Raw genomic sequence first — 22517 nt, 5'->3', positions numbered from 1 at the left:
TCATAGCCTGGTGTGCCAGAAGCATCAATCCTGCCAATTAAAAACTGAACATTGGCATGGTAGCTGAACTAATTTGTTCAGCTAGCATTTATTAATTGCCTACTCCACGACAGACAGCTTGCTCACTTTCCTCTTATTGCCTATAAATGTGTTCTAATCTAGGTCCATTATTACTATGGTTAATGTATTGTAAAGTTATTAATTTAAACTTGGCTTACTCTTTGAGCCTCGTTATACAGAATAGCCCTTCCTTTGGAGGAGTAACTTATTGTAGGAAACTATAAGACTTAGTCTTATGAACTAACTCTTGGGAAAAAGCCATAATGTCTGAGAAGTAAAGCAACCAAATTAAGCTTTCACAATAGAGGAGAGAAGGAGCAACTGTCCATATATGAAAATGAAGCCATCCGCGTTGGCAGTTTAGGGAAGAACTGATGCTCAGGAGGTCTTGGGTGTTTCTTTAATCTCCTTTGTACTGCTAACTCTATGATTCTGTTTTTTACTTTGTTTTTTGTTTTTGTTTTTAGTTTCAAGGTTTTGTTTTGTTTTTACGTCTATTTTTTGAGAGAGACAGAGGCAGCATGAGTGGGGGAGGGGCAGAGAGAGAGGGAGAGACAGAGAATCCCAAGTAGGCTCCCTACTGCTAGGGCAGAGCTGGACATGGGGCTCAAACTCATGAATCTGTGAGATCGTCACCTGAGCAGAAACCAAGAGTCAGGTGCTTAACCTAAGAATGAAACAGGCGTCCCTCAAGTTTTTATTTAAATTCCAGTTAGTTAACATATAGTGTAATATTAGTTTTAGGAGTAGAATTCAGTGATTAATCACTTACACCCAGGGCTTATCACAACAAATGCCCTCCTTAATACCCATCACCCATTTAACCCATCCACTGCTCACCTTCCCTCAGTTTGTTTCTCTGTTGTTAAGGGTCTGTTTTATGGTTTGCCTCTCTCTCTCTTTTTTCCCCCTATCATCATCTGTTTTGTTTCTTAAATTCCATATATAAGTGAAATCGTATGGTATTTGTCTTTCTCTGACTGACTTATTTTGCCTAGCATAATACACCCTGGCTCTATCCATGTTACTGTAAATTGCAAGATATCATTTTTTTTTATTACTGAGTAATATTCCATTGTGTGTGTGTGTATGTATCTACGTATGTTTGTTTGTTTGTTTATATGCACATCACATCTTCTCATTCATCAGTCGATGGTCATTTGGCTCTTTCCATTAATTTGGCGATTATTGAAAATGCTGCTGTAAACATTGGGGTGCATGTGTCTGTCCCTTCAAATTAGTATCCTTTGGGCAAATACCTAGTAATGCAATTGCTGGGTCATAGGATAGTTCTATTTTTAATTTTTTGAGGAACCTCCATACTGTTTTCCAGGGTGGCTACACCAGTTTGCATTCCCACCAACAGTGCAAGAGGGGTCCCCTTTCTCCACATCCTCACCAACATCTGTTGTTTCCCGTGTTGTTAAATTTAGCCATTCTGAGGAGTGTGAGGTGGTAGCTCACCGTAGTTTTGATTTGTATTTCCCTGATGATGAGTGATATTGAGTCTGATGATACTTTCATATGTCTGTTAGCCACTGGATGTCTTATTTGGAAAAATACCTGTTCATGTCTTCTGCCTATTTCTTAACTGGATTGTTTGTTTTCTGGGTGCTGAGTTTGATAAATTCTTTATAGATTTTGGAAACTAACCCTTTATCAGATATGTCATTTGCAAATATTCTGAAGGTTGTCTTTTAATTTTATTGATTGTTTCCTTCACTGTGCAGAAGCTTTTTATCTTGATGAAGTCCTGATAGTTCATGTTTGCTTTTGTTTCCCTTGCCTCAGGGGATGTGTCTAGTAAGAAGTTGCTAAAGCCAATGTCAAAGAGATTGCTTCCTGTGTTCTCCTCTAGGATTTTGATGGTTTCTTATCTCACATTTAGGTATTTCATCCATTTTGAATTTATTTTTGTGTATGGTGTAAGAAAGTGGTCCAGTGTAATTCTTCTGCATGTAGCTGTCCAGTTTTCCCACACCATTTGTTGAAAAGATTGTCTTTTTTCCATTGGATATTCTTTCCTGCTTTGTCGAAGATTAGTTGACCATATAGTTGGGGCCCATTTCTGGGTTTTCTATTCTGTTCCATTGTCCTATTTGTCTGTTTTTGTGCCAGTACCATACTGTTTTGCTCACTATAACTTTGTAAGATAATTTGAAGTCCAGAATTGTGATGCCTCCAGCTTTACTTTTCTTTTTCAAGATTGCTTTGGCTATTTGGGGTCTTTTGTGATTCCATACAAATTTTAGGATTGTTTGTTTTAGCTCTGTGAAAAATGCTGGTGGTGTTTTGATAGGTATTGCATTAAATGTGTAGATTGCTTTGGGTAGTATAGAAATTTTAACAATATTTGTTCTTCCAACCCATGAGAATGGAATGTTTTTCATTTCTTTGTGTACTCTTCGGTGTCTTTCATAAGCATTCTATAGTTTTCAGAGTACAGGTCTCTTTACCAATTTGGTTAGGTTTATTTCTAGGTATCTTATGGTTTTTGGTATAATTGTAAATGGGATCGATTCCTTGATTTCTCTTTCTGCTGCTTAATTATTGGTGTATAGAGATGCAACCGATTTCTGTGCCTTGATGTTGTATCCTGAGACTTTACTGATACCATATAGAACTTCATATATCAAGTTCTAGCAATTTTTTGGAGTCTTTTCAGGTTTTCTACATAGAGTATTATGTCATCTGTAAATCGTGAAAGTTCAGCTTTTTCCTTGCTGATTTGGATACCTTTTGTTTCTTTTTATTGTCTGATTTCTGAGGCTAGGACTTCCAGTACTATGTTGAATAACAATGGTGAGAGCAGACATCCCTATCTTGTTTCTGACTGTAGAGAAAAAGCTCTCAGTTTTGCCCCAGTGAGGATGATATTAGCTATGGGTCATTCATATATGGACTTTATGATGTTGAGGTATGTTCCCTCTATCCCTACTTTGTTGAAGGTTTTTATCAAGGATGGATGCTGTACTTTGTCAAATGCTTTTTCTGCATCTATTGACAGAATCACACGGTTCTTAGCCTTTCTTTATTAATTTGGTGTGTCATGTTGATTGACTTGCAAATACTGAACCTCCTTGCAGCCCAGGGATAAATGTTACTTGATCCTGGTGAATGATTCCTTTAATGTACTGTTGGATTCGATTTGTTAGTGTTTTGTTAAGAATTTTCGCATGTATGTTCATCAAGGACATTGGCCAGTAATTTTCTCTTCTAGTGGGATCTTTGTCTGGTTTTGGAATCAATGTAATGCTGGCCTCATAGAGTGAGTTTGGAAGTTTTCCTCTCATTTCTCTTTTTTGGAACAGTTTGAGAAGAATAGGTATTAACTAATCACTTAATGTTTGGTAGAATTCTCCTGGGAGGCCATCTGGTCCTGGACTTTTGTTGGTTGGGAGATTTTTTATTACAGATTCAATTTCTTTACTGGTTATTAGTTGTTCAAATATTCTATTTCTTCCTGTTTCAATTTTGGTAGTTTATATGTTTCTAGGAATTTATCCATTTCTTCTACCCAGTTTGTTAGCATATAATTTTTCATAATATTCTCCTTTAATTGTTTGTATATCTGTGGTGTTAGTTGTGATCTCTCCTCTCTCATTTGTGATTATATTTATTTGGGTCGTTTCTCTTTTATTTTTGATAAGTCTGCCTAGAAGTTTATCAATTTTATTACTTCTTTCAAAGAAACAGCTCCTGGTTTCATTGATTTGTTCTTCTTGGGTTTTTTTGTTTGTGTCTCTATCATTTATTCCTATTCTAATCTTTACTATGTCTCTTTTTCTGCTGGCTTTAGGCTACATTTGTTGTTCTTTTTCTAGCTCCTTTAGATGTAAGGTTGGGTTGTGTATTTGAGATTTTTCTTGTTTATTGAGTTAGATGTGTATTGCTATATACTTCCCTCTTTGGACCACTTTTGCTGCATCCCAAATGTTTTGGATGGTTATGTTTTCATTTTCATTTGTTTCCATGTATTTTTTTAAATTTTGTACTTAATTTTCTGATTAACCCATTAGTTTGTTTTTGTAGGATGTTATTTAGCTTCCATGTATTTGTGGTCTTTCCAAATTTTTTCTTGTGGTTGACTTCAAGTTTCATAGCATTGTTGTTGGAAAATATGCATGGTATGATCTCGATCTTTTTGTACTTATTGAGGGCTGATTTGTGACCCAGTATGTGATCTATCCTGGAGAATGTCCCATGTGCACTCAAAAAGAATGTGTATTCTGCTGCTTTAGGATGAAATGTTCTGAATATATCTGTTAAGTCCATTTGGTCCAGTATGTCATTCAAAACTATTGTTTCCTTGTTGATTTTCTGCTTAGATTATGTGTCCATTGCTGTGAGTGGGGTGTCAGATTCCCCTGCTATTACTGTATTATTATCAGAGTTCCTTTATGTTTGTTATTAATTATTTTATGTATTTGGGTGCTTTCAGGTGGGGGTATAAGTATTTACAATTGTTAGATCTTCTTGTTGGATAAACCCCTTTATTATGATATACTGCCCTTCTTCATTTCTCGTTAAAGTCTTTGGTTTAAAATCTAGTTTGCCTGGATGCCTGGGTGGCTCAATTGGTTAAGCATCCAACTCTTGGTTTTGGCTCAGGTCATGATGTTGCAGTTCGTGAGATTGAACCCTGCCTTGGGCTCTGCTCTGGTAGCACAGGGCCTGCTTGGGATTCTCTCTCTCCCTCTCTCTGTGCCCCTTCCCTGCTCACACTCATTCTCTTTCAAAATAAGTAAATAAACATTTAAAAAAAATGTCATTTGTCTGATGGAAGTATGGCTACTCTGGCTTTCTTTAATGTCCTTTAGCATGATAAATGATTCTCTATCCCTTCACTTTCAATTTGGAGGTGTCTTTAGGTCTAAAATGAGTCTCTTGTTGGCAGCATATAGATGGGTCTTGTTTTTGTTTTTGTTTTTAATGTTTATTTATTTTTGAGAGACACGGAGAGACAGAGCATGAATGAGAGAGGGGCAGAGAGAGAGGGAGACATAGAATCTGAAGCAGGCTCCAACTCTGAGCTGTCAGCACAGAGCCCCATGTGGGGCTCGAACTCATGAACCATAAGATCGTGGCCTGAGCTGAAGTGCTGAAGTTGGACGCTTAACTGACTGAGCCACCCAGGCACCCTGATGGGTCTTGTTTTGTTTTTTTTTTTTTAATCCGTTCTGACACCCTGTGTCTTTTGCATTTAGTCTATTTACATTCAGAGTGATTATTGATAGATATGAATAGTGCCATTGATTTACTTGTTAAGTCATTGTTTCTGGAGATTTTCTGTTTGTTTGTTTTTTCTAGACTTTTTTGCTTTTGGTGTTTCTTTCCCACTCAAAGAGTCCCCTTCAATATTTCTTGGAGTGCTAATATAGTGGTCATGAACTCTTTTAGTTTTTGTTTGAGAAACTCTTTATCTCTCCTTCTCTTCTGAATGACAACCTTGCTGGATAGAATATTCTTGGCTGCATATTTTTCCCATTTAGCATGTTGAATATATCATGCCACTCCCTTCTGGACTGCCCAGTTTCTGTGGAGAGGTCTGCTGCTAACCTTGTTTGTCTTCTCTTGTAAACTAGGGATTTCTTTTCCCTTGCTGCTTTTAAAATGTTTCCCTCATCTCTGTATTTTGCAAATTTTACTACGATATGTATTGGTGTTGGCCTGCTTTTGTTGATTTAGATTCAAATTCTCTGTGCCTCCTGGAGTTGGATGTCTATTTCCTTCCCTAGATGAGGGAATTTTTCAGCTGTAATTTGTTCACATAAACCTTCTACCCCCCTTTCCCTCTTTTCTTCTGGGACTCCTATGATATGAATGTTATACTTTATGAAGTTGCTGAGTTCTCTGAGTCTACATTCATGATCCAATATATTTCTTTCCCTCTTCTTTTCTGCTTCATTATTTTCCATAATTTTATCTTGTTTTTAAATTCTTTTTTCTTTTATTTGAGAGACAGAGAGCACACGCCAGGGAAAGAGGTAGAGGAGACAGGGAGAGAATCTTAAACAGGCTGCACGCTCAGTGTGGAACCCTATGTGGGGCTTGATCCCATGACCCTTGGATCATGACCTGAGCTGAAATCAAGAGCCAGATATTCAACTGACTGAGCCACCCAGACACCCTGATAATTTGATCGTTCTGCATTACTTATCCATTCCCCTCCTTCTTCTATCCTTGTGCTCATTACATCCTACCAGTTTTGCATCTTGGCATTTTTATTTTGGCCTGACTAGTTTTTAGGTCTTATCTCTGCAGTAAGCAACTCCCTGGTGTCTTCCATGCTTTTCTCAAGCCCAGCTAGTATCTTTATGATTGTTGCTTTAAATTCTGAATCAGGCATATTACTTACATCTGTTTCGATTAGATACCTGACCATGACTTTTTCTTGTTCTTTCTTTTGGGATGAGTTCTTCTATCTTCGCATTTTGTCTAGGTCTATGTCTTATTCTCTGTGTTAGGGAAGCCTGTTATGTTTCCTGTTCCTGAGGCTTTTTGAAGAAGAGGTCACATAGTGTCCAGGTCCTTGTGCTTCAGGGAGTTTCTCTGGTGTGTGCTGTGTGCACTCTGCTTCTGTGTCTTAGTTACTCTATCCTTCAGACTAGTCATCTGCAGAGGCTCTCCTTGTCTACAGTAGGCAGTGTTTGGACCTTGACCAGAGTGTGGCAAATTTTAACTGGGTGTGCTCTGGTCTCCTTGTTAAAAGAGACCAGATCCTATTTCCACTAAAGCTAGGGCTTTGCAGCACACTGTGGTCAGTAGACTTGGTGGAGTGGGGGGTGTTTATGCTGGCCTTCTGGGGGAGGGGCCCACTACTCTGGTTCTCAGGCACACTTGCCGTAGTAAAGAAGCACCTGCAGAGTGCATGGGAGTGGAGCTTGGTGTAAGCGGTTTAGGTCACCACTGTTGGCACTGTGCTGTTACTGAAGTTAGTTTATGCTGTGGGACAGGGGAGGGAAATGGCACCAGCCCTCTCGTTCACACTGGAAAGGGGAGTTTGCACCCACCACTGTCTGGGAAGCCCTCCGAGAAGAGCAAACAGTCTCTCTGTTTTCCAAGTGTCACTGAGATCCCTGCCTTCACCCTATGTCCCAGCTATCTGCCTACACAGCAGTACAGTGCACCTGTGTTGTATCCCAGGCAGGCCCACTGAGTTATAAAACTCTAAACTTTAGGGACAGTGTGGCACAGATGTGCATTGGTCCTCTGGAGAAGGGTCTCACTGGGCTGGTGCTGGTTTGTCTCAGAAAGGCAGTGGCATTGAAGTGCAGGAGCTTGGAGTTTAGAGTAAAGCACAGCAAAAAGCTGGTGCCCAGGTTAGCCACCCTCAGCAGGTGTCTCTGCCCTTATACTAATAAATGGGGCAGTGCAATGGCACCTGCTGGCTATTTTGTCCCCTGAGAGGCACCACCACCTCTCCCAGATGTGCTCCAAGAAGGGAGAACCATTTCTCCCAGTCCATCCAGGGGATCCTCAGATCACACTGTCTGCTCCTGGGCCTCTGCCCTGCTTTCCCACAAGAGCACCACAGGGCCTACCAGGCTCCACACCAGCCACAGTGCAGACTTCGAAAACTTCAGTCTTTGAGCCCCACTGGTTATAAAAACTCGCCATAATCAGCCCCTCTTGTTTTCCCAGTCAATGACTGGGAAAGTGTTTTCCTTGTACGATTCCCTCTGTGTTCGTTCTTTCTTTCTTTCTTTCTTTCTTTCTTTCTTTCTTTCTTTCTTTCTTTCTTTCTTTCCCTCTCTCCGTCTCTCCGTCTCTCCATGACCATGGCTCCTTCCCCTCTGCAGCACCTGTGATCCTTCTCTCCCCCAAACCATGTCTCTGCACCTCCTACCCTCCACAGTGTGGCCTCTTCTCTCCCCCTAGTTGTGCAGTTTGTTCTGTCCTCAGATTGATTTCTTGGGTGTTCAGAATGATTTGATATTTGTCTAGCTGTGTTTGAGGGGTGAGGCACGCCTAGGGTCCTCCTGCTACTCCACCACCCTAGCCCCCCCACCCCCCACTAACTATGATTCTAGACAAAATAACTGCATTTTCCCTGCTTGATTTTTTCTCTAACTTTGATTGGAAGATAGTGACTTTTCCTGCACATGGGGTTATAAAAGACAAAATATTTTGTGGAATTTGAAGTGCTTTAGAAATGTTCACTACGGTGGCACCTGCCTATAGTGATGCCCTCTCCAAAATAGGGATAAATATGAGTCTATTCTAGGTCCCACCCAAAGCTATTTATGACAGGAAATTCTGGAAGGACTTTGGTAAAGTACTTACATTTGTAGCCTGGCTTAAAGTGTGATCTTTGGGACAGTGTGACATAGCAAAGCACAAGTGATGCATGTATACTGTGTAAAGGGTATTTTCTGTTTCCCATTTCTTGTTTTTATTTCCCTCTTCTAGTAAAAAAAGATAGAACTCCTAAGCCAAATATTTACCTTAACTATTACCTTTAAACTCATCTTTCTAAATTTTGGGAGTTATTTTCAGAAGAAAAAATAAATTTAGGTCATTCTTGCTTTCTCACAGTGGAATGAACAAATGATGAGAACAATAATAGAAGAAAGAGCAGGAGCTGGAATAGTTAATATGAACAATTGGTCTTAAATTTTAAACAATTGGCTTTATTTTCTGATTGAAAGGTATAAGGCAAATAGTGGGTCCTGTACCTGAAGCTCTTGACCCTAGGGTGTTCTATTTTTCATTTCTTAGCAGCCAATCCACTTTAAAACATGAAGGAAAAGTCCAGAAAATAATCGTAAAGCATTCCTTGGAGAAGTTTCCAAACATGAATAAAAATTAACAAGCCCCCTTCATTGAGCTCAGGTACTATACTTGGTACTTTACTGAATTATCTCATTCATTTCTAACAAGAGCCCAATGAGGAAGGAGCCTTTAATCTCCATTTTATGAAGCGGAAACTGTGGCCTAGACGAGGTAATTAGAAACTTATCCTAGGTTATACAGCTTCTGGATACAGGGTGGACCATCTTAAGTAATGAAATTTAAAACAAATATTTTATAAATTACTCAAGTAGTTACATATTCTTTGTAAAATAAATCAAAGCTGTAGGAAATACAATTTTTAACAAATCACCGATAACTATATGTTTGTATGTGTGTATATGGTTAACCCTCCCCCCCCCCCCCCCCCCCCCCGCCACACACACACACTTCTGAAACACACATAGTAAGTTGATAGTCTTGGTTAACCCTGAGGAAGGAAGGAGAAAAGATATCAGAAATGGAAGTGATGATGGTCAAAAACGTTTTTAGCTTTATCTTGAATGTTTTGACTTTTTGCAAGGAGAATATTTTCATATATTAATTGTGCAATTTAAATTTATTCAGAAACCCTGAGGACACATTGGCTAACCTCATCGCCCTTTTTCTGGTGACCCTCTCTTCATCCTAGTCTCTACCCAAGAATGTTTAAAACTTTTCAAAGATTACGTGTACATGAGTTACTTGATATAGTGATGATTATAAAGTCATCATTGATGAAGTACAAAGCAGTATAGTATGGTGGTTACAGGCACAGGCCCTGGATCCAGACTGCCTGGGTTTGAATCCTGGCTTCCTTTTTGTATGACCTCTCTGTGCTCCAGTTTCCTCATTTATAAATTTGGGATAATAATACCTATTTTACAGGATTGTTGTGAGTCCTAAATGAGCTATTATATGTACAGCACTTAGTTCTTGGCATATTTTAAGAGCTAGATAAGAGTTACTGCAAATTATCCTAACACTCAGAAAACAACTATGATAAATTGTATATACATCCAAACTTTCTTCTGTGTGTGTGCGTGCCTATATGTGTGTGTGTATATATACACATACATACATGTACATCCAAATACATTCATGTGGGTAAATATAGATGAATTTTTTTATTAAAATTGGATTATACTATTTCTATGTATTGTAATCTTCCTTTTTACTTAACTCTATAGATTGCAAACATCTTTCCATGTCATTAAATGAAGTAATGAATGTTTAAAACAAAACTCAGGTGTATTTGGTTTTAACTAATGTGATACATGGATTCTTTTGACCAAATATGTGAACATATGGTAAAACAGAAATTTCTTGGCTCTGTACTGAGAATCTGGAGTGCTTATAGATATTGAAATATCTTAAATCATTGGCACATTGATATATCTTACTTAAGTGTATTATTATTTGTTTTATTTGTTAAGCAGTGATATTCAGCCTTTTTAAATGTTTGTCTTCAGAGTCAATATGCCAGAGAAAATGGTATTTTTATTTTTTAAGTTTATTTATTTATTTTGAGAGAGAGGGGAAAAGATTGCAAGCAGGGGAGGGACAGAGAGAGAGAGAGAGAGAGAGAGAGAGAGAGAGAGAATATCCCAAACAGGCTCCATGCTGTCAGCGCAGAGCCTTGATGTGAGGCTCAATCTTACAAATGATGAGATCATGACCTGAGCCAAAATCAAGAGTTGGACACTTAACTGATTGAGCCACCCAGGCACCCCAGAGGATGGTATTTTTGAAGTGTCACCGTAGTAAGGACACTTGGAATACAGTTCTTTGTAAGAAGAAAAAAGATGTATAAAAAGTACATTGATTGTTAAGAAACATATATTTCTTCTTCTGCCCCTTTCTGGCTTTTCAGGAGATGTTTCACAAAGCAGAAGAATTTTTACCCAGAACGGCAAATAGTGAGATGGATGAGATGGACACGTCAGACACCCAGTGGGGCTGGTTTTACTTGGCGGAGTGCGGGAAGTGGCACATGTTTCAGGTACCTCCTTTCCAGAATGAATGTAGCACAAGGGCGTCCCCTTCAGTCAGCATCACTTTGCTGACGCACAAAGTAGCAGTGCAGACCTGGAAGGAAATCAAACCTTAAGGAAATCAGGTAGCTTGACTAAAAGAAAAATGAGAAATTCTTCTAGTCCTTTTCCTTCTCCTTTCCCCAGGTTTTCTCAATCATGTATTTATTTATGTTTTTTAATGTTTATTCATTTTTTTGATAGAGACAGAGCGTGAGTGGGGGAGGGGCAGAGAGAGAGGGAGACACAGAACCTGAAGCAGGCTCTAGGCCCTGAGCTGTTAGCACAGAGCCCAACGCGGGGCTCGAACTCACGGACCGTGAGATCATGACCTGAGCCGAAGTCGGACGCCCAACCGACTGAGCCACCCAGGCGCCCCTCAATCATGTATTTAGAAGAAGCAGTGCGAATTCACTGTGTGTACAGAGGCGAGTGTGACTGAGTTGCGTAGTCTCAGTATGGCTGAACAACTGCAAATTCCATTTGGTGAACGAGGAGGAGGGGAAGAGAGCAAGCCCATATTAAGCACCTTGTGTCCGCCAGGTATTATGTTAGATGTTGCAGGTATATTTTCTACTTTAGCCTCACAGCAGCTCTGAAGCAGATGTTAACACTCTGTCTCATGGTCAAAGAGCAAAACTCAGAAAGGCTAACGGAATCTGTCCAGAGTCACGGCTAGTGAATTTCAGCCAGTACCCAGAAGCTTGGTGGTCTTTCTTTACTTAGAAGCCTACCTAAAGAAGATTTAAGTTGAGCCGGTTAGGAAGTTGTAATTATTGTAATCATTTGTAGAAATTGTAACAATCTGGAGAGAGGGATTCTCACCAGTTGCTGGAGTTTCTTCGCTGGAAGTCCTTACACCCTTTTGCACACGCCTGCTTAGCGGTGATTCTCCCTGTGTGTGGGAACTAGAACAGGCGCTCAGTCAGTTCCCCTCATCACTCCAGTCTCTGTCTCTGTGACCACAGAACCGCCTCTGTGGCCAAGTCATTGACACGAACAGCTGGTAAATGACACTCTCTGGTTTGTCTTAAAGCCGGACACCAACATTCAGTGTACAGTTAGCAGTGAAGATATCGAAAAAAGCTTCAAAACAAACCCTTGTGGCGCCATTTCTTTTACTACTTCCAAATTCAGCTACAAGATAGACTTTGCAGGTATGTTTTTTTTCCCTAATAGTTGTGTGTTTTTAGCATATTGATACAGTAAAATCTACAGTTGTGAAGATGAGAATTAGTTAATATATTTGTGCACAGTGAAATAAATCCTTTTTGTCATACACAAAAATCTCTCTATAAAAATTCAAGATTTAAAATCTTGCACACCATTACCTTTTGTAAAGGAATATTTGTATGCTCATCATACAAAACATGTATAAAGATTGTCATATCTTTTGAGCTTATGTAACAGTTTTCCTCTAAGGAACACAAAACACTTTTTAGCTGTTGTTTTGTTCATCATTGAAATATCTGGGAATCTTTGTATTTTAAGGATCCATCTGAGAGGTTAAGTAACAAAGTCATAGGTAGCTGGTGATAGTTTTAAGACCAAAGTTCAGCTGAACGACCCATCTCTTAGTGTCTTTACCAGAAAACTATTTCTTTAATGGATGTTGCCTTTTGCCATTTTCTGATTTCATTGGCTCTTTCACAGAACAGCCAGCTAATCTGGAAATCAGTCCTACTTTGGATTTCATCCATGATCTATGGGCATGGTTGTAGGTATCCCATGAAAAACCTGTTGGATTCAACTCTTTTAGTTTCAAGCTGTTGGTTTCAGCTGTTTGTGGCATAGAGGCATACAAGACCTAGAAGGGGAGCCTTTTTTTTTTTAAGGTTTTATTTTTAATTAACCTCTCCACGCAATGTAGGGCTCAAACATACAACTCCAAGGTCAGGAGTCACATGCTGTACTGACTGAGCCAGCCAGGTGCTCTGGAAGGCTTTCTTAATAAAGTGTATTTTGGCTGCCACGTGGTTCAGTCATATAGATGTTCTGTCCTAGTTTCTATGAGTAGTGTCTTTTTGTTGTTGTTGTTGTTGTTCTTTATATATATTTTATTGTCAAATTGGTTTCCATACAACATGTAGTGCTCATCCCAGAAGGTGCCCTCCTCGATGCCCATCACCCACTTTCCCCTCTCCCCCACCCCCCATCAACCCTCAATTTGTTCTCAAGTATTTAAGAGTCTCTTACGGTTTGCCTCCTTCCCTCTCTGTAACTTCCCCCTGCCCCTTCCCCTTCCCCTGGTCTTCTGTTAAGTTTCTCAGGATCCACATATGAGTGAAAACATATGGTATCTGTCTTTCTCTGCCTGACTTATTTCACTTAGCATAATACTCTCCATTTCCATCTACATTGCTACAAATGGCCAGATTTCATTCTTTCTCATTGCCAAGTGGTATTCCATTGTATATATAAACCCCATCTTCTTTATCCATTTGTCGGTTGATGGACATTTAGGCTCTCTCCATAATTTGGCTATTGTTGAAAGTGCTGCTATAATCATTGGAATACAAGTGCCCCTATGCATCAGCACTCCTGTATCCCTTGGGTAGGTTCCTAGCAGTGCTATTGCTGGGTCATAGGGTAGTTCTATTTTTAATTTTTTTAGGAACTTCCACACTGTTTTCCAGAGCGGCTGCCCCAGTTTACATTCCGACCAACAGAGCAAGAGGGTTCCCATTTCTCCACATCCTTGCCAGCATCTATAGTCTCCTGATTTGTTCATTTTGGCCTATGAGTAGTGTCTTTATGGCAGAGTTGTGTTGTGTTGTGGTGTGGGCGGGTGGTGACACTAAGAAAATTCCCTTGGATGAACTAAGGCCCAGAAATGGTGAAGGGGATTTGTCCAGTAAGAGATTGATGCAACCAAATCTCTAATCATTATTGTCCCCCCCAAAGTTTTTATTTAATTATTGAGAATTAAAACCATTATATTCTTCTTCCCAACTAACCTATAACTGCTTTTTTATGACATTACTGCCTTCAAGAGCCCTGACATTTGTCTTTTTGCTGCAGTATAGACAGAAGGTATTCGCTAGACCTTTCAGACATCTTGTGTACAAGTGCCAGTTTGAAGCGATACTAAGACGTAGTGATACGCACACACATCAGGCTTCATGTAGAGGATGAAGTTTATCAACACGTTTAATTCAGCAAGCCACACATTTCTGAAAGAATATTTGCTAATAAACTGTATTTTGGGGAGAGCTTTCTCTCAGACCATACAGTTTGTTAAAAAATGTCTTTATCAAAGAATAGGAGTCACATTCAATAATTTAATTCCAGCAGCCCCTCTATATGATGATACTGCATCAAAGGTATCATCAGCATTTCGAATGTACTGTTTGCAAAATTAGCTCCAACTGTTTTGCCATAAGCTGACTCAGGTGCTCTTGGTAAAAATGGTGAAGAGGAAACTCAGAGTGAGGTAGTAGAAGACCCTGCAGCCTTTGCCTCCTGTGCTGAGGTGATCTTGCTTTTTCCTGCACAGCGGTGATGCCAGTGTGTGTGCAGAACCTAGGGGAATCCGAAAAGGGCAGGGCACACTTTATATTTTACAGCATTTGCCTGGATGGGTGAAGCTCTTTATTTTGGAATGGAATGATGCCAATTAGATAAGATACACTGACTGGGATCTCAAAGTAAGCCTCAGCACTAAACTTTGTGGGAACGAAGACATGGATCTGGTAACAGTACCACAGCTAAGGCACAGAAGAGAGAAGAAGATGACACTTCCACTTAGTTATTAGTTTTACCTCACCAGAACCTCTTGAAGAAGCACGTATTTAGTCTAGCTAGATTTTCTATTGTTGGTTTTGGTATATGGTGTAGAGAAGGCCAGAAGTGTACCAATTTTTGAAATTCTGTGAATTCTTTCAGTTTTATAGTGGTAGTGTATCTTTTTATCATTCCCAAAATTTTTGGAGCAATCAAAGTACACTTCCCATTCATAACCTGACCAGAAGATTCAGTACTATAATTTTATTCTCTTTCTAATACTCTTCATTTTCCTAAGTCTTGCACCGTAGCATCAGCTTAAGCTTAAGTGTGCTACAGAAAGCTGCAGACCCTGTGTACTGAGCAGTCTGAGCCTAGCATCCTGTGTGTGAGCGAATGATGAAGCCATGTTCCCTGAATAGCGCTCCTAGGATGTCATGAACAGATGTGTGCAAGGGGTCCTTGATACACTGTGCTTACCAGCGCCTCCCCAAGTGCCATGGTTCCGGATCGCCATGTGCTGTGGCTACACATCTTCGTGACTATTTGTAGCACAATCTGTCCCTACCGCCTATCTAATATCTTTGTCTTTGCCTACAGAAATGAAGCAAATGAATCTCATCACTGGAAAACAGCGCTTAATAAAAAGAGCCCCCTTTTCTATCAGTGCTTTCAGGTATTGTAAAGAGAACAGGGATAGAGAGAGTGGGCTTTCCTCCTCTTTTTGAGTATTTGACAGAGGCACAAATAGGCTGAAAATGTTTGGGTAGCTTATTTAACGATCTTGATGTTGGTCTTTTCATGGCTGAGTTTTGCATTAGTTGATGAAGTACAGTATGATGGTTGTCTGCCCTTGTTTCCTTTCCTGTTATGCTCTTCATTTCCCCTTCTGTATTTACATTTTTCATGTCTTTAGGATGGTTCCAGAATGCCATATGGTCTCTGCTATAAATCCTTAAAATAGCTTGCTGAAGTAGGTTTGAATTAACTTGTAAATACTCTAGAGCCATCCAGTTATATGGGCTACTTATAACTCCTAGGCACTTGCCCCCTTTTTCTCTACCTCCACTGAGCCCCATTGGGCAACTCCTGGGAGTGATTCTAAATCTGTAATGACCAAAGGAGACCTAAAGAAGGTGTGAGCTCTGTGGGACAGCAGCACAGCCCTCTGCTCCTGGCTCTGGGTCGCACATTGTCCTGTTTGGTTTCTCTGGCGGTACACAGCCCTAAAAGAGAGCTGTAGATGCCAGAAAAGAGTAAGTATTTGTTATTCCTGTGAATGAAATTGAAGGGGAAAATCTTCGGGGGCATACCTCCTACTTTCTGTCATGGTCCCTCAAGTAAATATTGCTGTTCAAAGAACATAAAATAAAACAGAAAAAAAATGGTAGCATGTGAATTGGAAGGGATACCCCTTTACTCTTTCCAAGGAGATATTTTGAAACAAGGATTCAAATAAGGAAAGAAATTCTTTAAGTTTCTATCAGTCTGTTTCTTAAGGCTTTTGGCTTATATTTTAGCATCCTGATTTAAAAGTTATGCAAGCACTTTTATAACAAATGCCCTAGTACTGCTGTGGAATGTGGAGGATATTATTTTCTTACCCACCACATCATATCTTTATTCTTAGGCACAAGGAATATAATAAACAAATTTCTTAGCTTCCCAAGGGTATGTAATCTAGGGAAAAAATGGGACATAATAACGGAAAATGTTATTGTAATTGTACGTTATTATTTCTGGTATACTTTGGAGGAGAGAAGCAACAACACTATGGGGCCGAACACTTTGTTCTGACACAGAGGATACAAATCATAGAGCAAAGACAGGAGAGGGAGAGAATTAACCAGAATGGACGAGAATAAGCAGGTTAATAGCAGAGGAGAACAGTTAGGTATGCCACAGTAGAGCGATGCTGGTAAGTGGGTGTTGATACAGAAATTATTTACGCAGGAATATATCAAGTGTGTATGACACAAGGTGAATAGTTCACATTTCCTACTGGCCAGGAAATTACAATTAATTAAGGCTACGGTCTACATAAAAATTAAAACAACACAAACAAAAAAACCCTTTTACATAGCTAAAAGGTACTCCAGGCAAAGTAAAAAAAAAAAAACCAACAAAAACAAAAAACAAGCAACAACTGGGAGAAGTATTGTTACTCATGATCATAAAGGGCTCATCTCTGTAATATACGAAGTACTTCTAGGAATCTCTGAATGGTAGAAGACCAGCAAATCATTAGAAACATCTGGCCTCACTCAGAATCAGAGAAGTACAAATTACACCAATTTTTTACTATCAGATTGTCAAAAATTCAAAAGTTTGATAATGTGCCTTTTTGGAGAGGTTGTTGGAAGTAGGGATTCTCTACATTTCTGGTGGTAATGTTAATGAGCATAACCTTCAGAGAGGGCATTTGGACAGTATCTGCCAGAATCTAAATAATAGTCTTTGACCCGGAAATTCCATCTCACAGATGTCCTCCTACAGATATACAAGTAGACAGGTAAGATGGAAAAAGAATCAATTTGTGGTTTTGCAGCATTCTTAACAGTAGCAAAAAGTCAGAGACATGCTAAATACCATCAACAAGGGACATACATAAATTATGGTATGTCGGTACCATGGAACTTTCTGCATCTGCAAAATAGATCGCACTCATTTGTTCAACCAGTAGGTATTGCATGAGCCAGGTTCTGTGGTAGGGGCTGGGAATGAGGTTACTCTCTATCTATTGATGCAGAAAGATCTCTAAGAACATATTAAGTTGGGGGGGGGGGATGGCTGCAGAAAAACCCCGTAAATTTTATGTGTGGGGGAAAAATTTGGCTTGTGTGAACCTAAAGAAGTCTGGAAGAATACCCCCAAAGACTAAAAAAAAAAAACAAAACAAAACAAAAAAAAACCCAAAACTGATTACTTGGAGTTGGGGCAAGAGTTGAAAATTGGACAGACTAATTTTCACTGTTTGTTTCTTTAAATGTGTTGTTTCTTTATATGTGTTAATTTTCAAATCATATGATTGTAGGATCTTTTCAAAAATTAAAATGAGCTTTAGAAATTAAGCTAAAGATAGGCTTGAAATTTATGACTTTCTTCCAGTAACCTCCAGTCCCCAAGGAGGATTAGTATGTCCTTTTCAACCTTTTGCCATTAAGCCCTCCAACTTACTTTTTTTCTGTGTTTACATCCAGTGGCTTCAACTTGGTGGGCAGGTTTTTCAAAGTTTCGCTGGCTTCACTGGGTGAATTAATGCAGGCTGTGTATGGGGAAGAGAGGGCAGTAAACAGAGAATGGCTTAGGTGTGAGTTAGAGCTTGAAGCACATTGCATGTATTGCCAAGAGGTTTGGATTTTATTTGATAGGCAGTATCAGTCTTTTAGAGGGTTTTGTTCTGTTTTGATTTTAAATTGAGAGTTTCATTTCTTCTTGGAAATTCCTTTTCTTTATCTAAAATCTTCCTTACATTTTAAAGGAATTGTGACAATTAAAAAAAAAAACATGACAGCATTAAACAACTGTTTGTGAAATTTTGATGTTATTTAAGACTGGATGTTTTCCACCAGAGTTTTCAATTCCGCACCTAAAAAAGTAGCACACAGAAGACATGCAATAAATATTTGAAAATAAAGAGCCGAGAGCTTCAGTTCATTGCGTTTGTCACAATGCCCTAGACGTGAAAATTCAGCTTTGGAGAAAAGGTGAAATTAAAGCACTGACAATGATTATTATCAGCTTCTAATATTTTGTCTTGTCTTTTGCTATGTAAAGTTATATCTGTGAAAACGAGGCTATCCCCATGCCCCCGCACTGGGAGAACGTGAACACTGACGTGCCCTATCAGGTAAGAGCAGAGCTGATGAACCCCACTGTGGAAGAGCGGAAAGGGCCCCAGTAAAACTATGCAAACTTCTTTTTCCAGCTTATTCCTTTGCACAATCAAACACATGAGTATAATGAAGTTGCTAGTCTCTTTGGGAAAACAATGGATCGCCACAGAATTAAAAGAATTCAGAGAATTCAAAATCTGGACTTGTGGGAGTTCTTCTGCAGGTGAGACGGTGTCCAACCTGAACCCTCTCTTTGGCCTCTAAGACCTTTGTAGTCTTAGAGATAGCAAAACATAGATGTCTAACCGGACTGCCCCTCAGGTGTTGTACCACCTGTGGAGATGCGCTGTGTGTTTCTCTTGTGGTATCTCAACCCTGTCTGTCAGTACTCCTCCTCAGCACTCTCGGGGAGTGACACAGAGCTTCCCTAGAGGTGAAGGTCAGGTTCACTTCCAGCCCTGTGACACTACCCCCAAGGGCAAAGACCCCCTCTCCTTGCCAGGTGCAGAACTGTGCAGTCTTGGCTGAAATCTGCATTAGAAGGGAATCTAGGGAGCTCTTTAGTTTTGTTGACATTACTTTGGTGGTACAGACCTGTCTGTGGAATTAGAAGTCTCTGGAAACATTGTTGAACTCATTTATTTATTTTTTATTTTTTAGAGAGAGGGAGGGTGCATGTGCCAGTCGGGAAGAGGCTGAGGGAAAGGGAGAGAAAATCCCAAGCAGGTTCCACACCCAGCATACAGCCTAACTCGGGGCTTGATCCCACCAACGTTACATGATGACCTGAGCCTAAACCAAGATTCATACGCTTAACCACCTGAGCCACCCAGGCACCCCAACATTGCTGAAATTTTTTTAAAAAGCAATTACACTATCTTGCCTCTAGTCATTTGCTTATTTTGTTTTGGAGGACATTGTGGAACATACTTTCAAATGTCTTGTTAGGCCCAAAGTTTAGGTAGTAGATTTACTGCTTAATTTAGGGTATAAACGAGCCATTGGATTGCTCAGTATGCACTTCATCTAAAAATAAAGTCCATTACAGAAAACTTAAATGTATTGTCCAAATTAACCTGTTGTGCTGTATTTTTTAATAGCAAATGCTACTTAAAATAAGTGGTTTATAAGTGGAAATATTTTTATTAAATTTTTATTTGTTTTTATTAAATATTTAAATTAAATTTATGAGGATAGTTGATTTTTAATTTTTTAAATATAAGCAGGCATTTAATATTTGCTCAGGAAAATTTCAAATAATAGAATCTAATATAATGAATATCCATCATCCTGACTTAACATATTTAACCACACATAATCCATTTCCTTTTTTGTTTTCTATTGTTGTTGCTGAAGTATTTCAAAGAAAATCGCAGACCTTAACTCATTTCATTCGCATATACTTGAAAATTAGGCTGACTTTTGTTTGGTAATGATACATGGAATTCTTTCATGCTCCTGATAAGTAGTTAATATGGCCTGAATATATTCCTGGTTTTATTGTCATAATAGTTTATGGTAAAATAAGGGGTTTCAGCTTGTATTCTTTATAGTCCTGAGTCTTTGGACCAAGCTAACTTTTATTTCTGACAGTAATGAGTTTAACTGAGTGTAGAAGGTTTTGTTGGGTTCTTTTTTTTCTTTTTTAATGTGAAATTTATTGTCAGATTGTTTCCATACAACACCCAGTGTTCATCCCAACAGGTGCCCTCCTCAATGCCCATCACCCACCCTCACCTTCCTCCCCCCCCCCCCCCATTTACCCTCAGTTTATTCTCACTTTTATTGGGTTCTTGTTGACATGATTCTTTTGTTGAGGAAGATGGAGGCCTCTCTCCCCTTAAATTTTATTCTCTCAGTGGATAAAGTGAGTTTTTCTAAAATGGTCTGATGAAAACTTAATTCATTATTCTTAATCAGGCCTCTGAAGTGGAGTTCAGTTTTAACTAAACTCATAACTAGAGTTGTCTCAATTTAATCGTAGTGGTAAAAATGTACCAGTAAATCCACATGTTTAAACATTGTACACTAGGAATTTCACTGAAGAAGTATCACTCTGTTCACGCCCTTCATGATTTTATGTAATGTTGGCCTATAGAAATCTGTGATGGTAAATGAACCTATCACCTGCTATGACATTAGAAAATACTGGGTCTTGTAGTAAGGACAACCTGTTATTTTGACATCTCCATTAAGAACTAAAATCCTGGTCAATCTTGTTGTCACATAACCTCTGACTCACTGTATGGGCGGTCAGACATCCATTTCCATGTCGCTCAGTCCTTTTTTTTTTTTTTTACTTTTCTCCTTTCTTCTTCAAAAAAAACTTTTTTGTTTTTGTTTACTTATTTTTGAGAGATAGAGAGAGAGATACAGAGGGTGAGCAGGGGAGGAGCAGAGGGAGAGGGAGACACAGAATCCGAAGCAGGCTCCAGGCTCTGAGCTGTCAGCACAGAGCACAATGCAGGACTCGAACTCAGGAGCTGTGAGATCATGACCTGAGCTGAAGTTGAACGCCCAACTGACTGAGCCACCCAGGTGCCCCTCTCCTTTCTTCTAATAAATATGTCAGAGTACCTACTTTGTGACATGCACTTTCCTAGGCACATATGGGATATAGCAGTATACAGGACCATAATTTAGACAAGGAGCCAGACAATTGCATCACAAAATAAAAATGAAAATTAAGATGAGTGGTTAGAGAAGAAGGTAGAAAGGTAGTCAGGAGGTTGAGCATGGAGGAGTTTGCAGTAGAGCCATTGGAATAGTTGTGTGATTTTCTTCAGTAGCCTTACCAGAGTTGAACTGACCCAGAGTTGAGGTCAGAGAGTCTGAAGGAGTAGGCCATGCAGGGCCTTATAAATCAAACTGAGGGGTTTGGATTTTTTTTCCTGGGACTGTGGAAAGCCATTATAGAATTTTAAGCAAGAGAATGATCAATATGATTTGCATTTTAGAAAAATAATTTAGCAGGCTGTACTGTGGAGAAGGGGTCTAAAGCAGTGGTCTCAGTTAGGAGTGATTTTGCCCATCAGGGGATATTTGTCAATGACTGGAGATGACTTTTAATTGTCATGTGGTGGGGTGAGGAATTAATACTGGTATCTACTGGGGGGAAGGCGTGGGTGCAAAACATCCTACAGTGCACAAGACAGCCTCCCACAACAATTATTTAGCCCAAAATGGCAATAGTGCCAAGGTTGAGAAACGCTGGTTTAAAGGGGTCACAATCAGAAGCAGGGAGACCAGTTTAGGAAATTGTTTCAGTAATTAAACTGAGCCACACTGGGTGGCTTGAACCGAAGTGGTATGTGCTGTGTTGGGAGGAAGAGGACGGTTTTGAGATATCAAGGATGTAGAATCATGATTTAATGTATTCAGTGGTGTGGGTAAGGAGATGGGAAAGAGAACTCCAGAGTTTCTGACTCATTTCGGTTGACTAACGGAAAATGGGCAGAAACAGATTTTGGTCTTTGTCTTTAGGGAGGGTGGGCAGGAAGCAGTAGTTGGTACATGTGTCATAGCTCAGGAGAGTGGTGTAGACTAGAAATAAAAGTTTTGGAGTTGTTAGGAAATGTGAGGTAGTAGAAGCTGTAGAATTGATAAGATGACCAGGAAGTGTATGTAGATTAAGAAAAGAAGAGGACCAAGGGCTGAACTCTGCAAGGGATGAACAGAGGAAAACTCAAGAAAGAAACTGAGAAGTAACAACCACAGAAAGTGGAAGAAAAACAATATACGGTGGAGTCACAGAAACCAAGGGAGAGAGTGGTTTAAGCAAGTAGGTCTCATCCTCAGGGTCACATACAAAAGAGATGCCAAACAAGATGATATTGAATTTCTCCTTTGGATTTTGCAACAAGGTCATTGGTACCCTTGATGAGAGCAATGTTGGTAGATGCTATATTGTGTATACACCAAATGTGACAGCTCTTCCAAGAAGCTTAGCAGTGAAGAGGAGGAGGGATGTGAGAAGATGGGTACCATGGAGTTAAGAAAAGTGTCTTTGTTTTGTTCTGCTAAGATTTTTGAATTTAAAGATGGGAGGGACCTAAGCATGTATAAATTACAATAGGAAGGAACCCAGGGAGGG

At 39.5% G+C, this 22517-nt stretch overlaps 1 protein-coding gene across 7 annotated transcripts in view; it reads left to right on the top strand.

The window, feature by feature from the left end:
* PARP11 (poly(ADP-ribose) polymerase family member 11) overlaps positions 1–22517 on the top strand; it is a 44712-nt gene that overhangs the window by 14757 nt on the left and 7438 nt on the right. For 2 of the 7 annotated variants that reach the window (XM_042945551.1, XM_042945553.1), the window contains exons 2-7: positions 8785–8895; positions 10706–10834; positions 11902–12022; positions 15189–15264; positions 18366–18438; positions 18517–18647. In XM_042945551.1, the coding sequence (XP_042801485.1) occupies positions 10709–10834; positions 11902–12022; positions 15189–15264; positions 18366–18438; positions 18517–18647 (527 nt within the window). In that variant the 5' untranslated portion in view covers positions 8785–8895; positions 10706–10708. Of the gene's footprint in view, positions 1–8781; positions 8896–10705; positions 10835–11901; positions 12023–15188; positions 15265–18365; positions 18439–18516; positions 18648–22517 lie in introns of those variants that run through there. The other 5 variants (XM_042945550.1, XM_042945552.1, XM_042945549.1 and 2 more) reach the window with 3 other exon arrangements.

The sequence above is a fragment of the Panthera leo genome, chromosome B4 (genome assembly GCF_018350215.1).
Source record: "Panthera leo isolate Ple1 chromosome B4, P.leo_Ple1_pat1.1, whole genome shotgun sequence".
NCBI lineage: Eukaryota > Metazoa > Chordata > Mammalia > Carnivora > Felidae > Panthera > Panthera leo.
The sequence above is the reverse complement of the archived record's forward strand: the minus strand, read 5'-3'. Positions and strand labels throughout refer to the sequence as shown.